This window comes from Etheostoma spectabile, chromosome 2, assembly GCF_008692095.1.
Source record: "Etheostoma spectabile isolate EspeVRDwgs_2016 chromosome 2, UIUC_Espe_1.0, whole genome shotgun sequence".
NCBI lineage: Eukaryota > Metazoa > Chordata > Actinopteri > Perciformes > Percidae > Etheostoma > Etheostoma spectabile.
The window spans coordinates 22,826,743-22,828,406 of NC_045734.1; the positions used below are offsets into that span (position 1 = coordinate 22,826,743).

At 40.9% G+C, this 1,664-nt stretch overlaps 1 protein-coding gene across 4 annotated transcripts in view; it reads right to left on the reverse strand.

Moving 5' to 3' along the window:
- Positions 1–1,664, reverse strand: part of krt98 (keratin 98) — a 16,827-nt gene that overhangs the window by 12,673 nt on the left and 2,490 nt on the right. Inside the window, exons 4-6 of one of the 4 annotated variants that reach the window (XM_032536338.1) lie at positions 1,309–1,470; positions 1,040–1,165; positions 35–124 (exon numbers count right to left, since the gene is read on the reverse strand). The exons of 1 other annotated variant lie outside the window; for it this stretch is intronic. In XM_032536338.1, coding sequence (XP_032392229.1) covers positions 35–124; positions 1,040–1,165; positions 1,309–1,470 — 378 coding nt within the window. Of the gene's footprint in view, positions 125–1,039; positions 1,166–1,308; positions 1,471–1,664 lie in introns of all 4 variants that reach the window. 2 more of the 4 variants (XM_032536330.1, XM_032536347.1) reach the window with 2 other exon arrangements.

Below are 1,664 nucleotides of genomic sequence, written 5' to 3' on the forward strand. Positions count from 1 at the left end.
TGGTGATGTTAGCGTGGAGCTGGGACAACTGAGCCTCCAGGCTTGTGACCATGTTCTGGAGGCTTGCTAGCTGTGCAGCGTAACGCGCCTGAGTCTCTGCCAGGGTGCCCTCCAGAGACGCTTTCTGTTGTAGTAGGTAGAAGAATTTTAGGCAGTCAGTAATTCAAATTTGGAGATGTTACCTATTGCTGGTAAAAATCTGCTGCAAGGCTTGTTGGCGTGAGTTTGTAACTAGCAGAAAGTGGTTCTGCCCATTTTGGAATGAACTTTTTTTGCTTTGTTGCAGAGTTTTGCATATGAGAACTATGAATACACTAACATGTCTGCTATGGGCCCCATGGAGGTGAAGCCAAAAAGTGGCAATTCTTCTATGCGTCACCTGATTCCAATGGGGTCCAAAATACTTTTTCTCAGAAATACATATGAAAGTGACATCTGTAAATTAGTGGATACATTGCCTTGAGCGTCACAAAATGACACGTTTCTTTATCAGAATTTGATCCATCAAGTCACGATGGAAAAGTCTAGAATAGCTACACGTTTAAATCATTTATTCCCCATTCAAGTTAGCAAAGCGCTTATACGGCTCAGAGGGGTAGGTTTCTAGTAATGTATCCAGTTCTTGTTATACATCCATGGTCTACTAAATATGAAACTGCAGCAAGCGGCCGGTTAGCTTGTAGCTTAGCATAAGGACTGAAATTGGAAGCAACTATCATGGCTCGGACACTAACACAATCTGACTCCCAACATCTTTGAAGCTCACAAATAGTATATATCTTGTTTGTGTGGTGTCTGTGTAAAAATGACACACTGTGGATTCCTGGAAGTTACGATGTTCATGCTAGCTGCAAAGCTAAGATAATCAGCTGCTGGCTTTAAATTAGCTTAATTTTTCACAGACATGAGTGATATCAGTCTTCTCATCTTTCAGAAAGGAAGATTATAAGTGTTTCCCAAAATGGCAAACTATTTCTTTAAACATCTACAGTGTTGTTAATCTGTGTAGTAGCATCAGCGTGTCAGTTTGTTGACGTACCATGCTCAAATTGGACTGCAGTTCAATCTGAAGCCTCTGGAGGGTGCTCTTCAGGTCCTTAATCTCTGTGCGGGACGTCACCAGAATCTCTGTGTGAGTGATCACGTCCTGCTCAACTGCTGTAATCTATGCAGATCACAAAAACAAAATTTATCATTTCACCCAACAATTATAGTAGATTACTGACATACTATTTAGCTAAATAAGATCAATTTAACTCTTTAAAGGCGGCCAATGTGGCTGTTTCCTGAGCATTTTTAGCTTCTCACCTTGTTTTGGTACCATGCCTCAAGTTCCTTGCGGTTCTTGGCAATCAGACTCTCGTAGTGTTCCCTGATCTCTGACATAACCTGGTTCAGGTCTGTAGAGGGAGAAGCATCCACGGCCACATTGACCTGGCCGCCCATCTGACTCCTCAGAAGAACCAACTCCTGTAGGGAACAAAGGACAATTCTTCAGTCAGCCAGTATGATAACTTAACAAATTAATAAAAATAATTAAAAATGTTGTCATTATTACAAAAACAGCATCCAATGGTTTCTTTTTGTAAAGTTTTGCATTGCTTTTGGTTATTTGATCTTTGATGAACATGTATGTGTGTATGTGTGTGTGTGTGTGTGTGTGT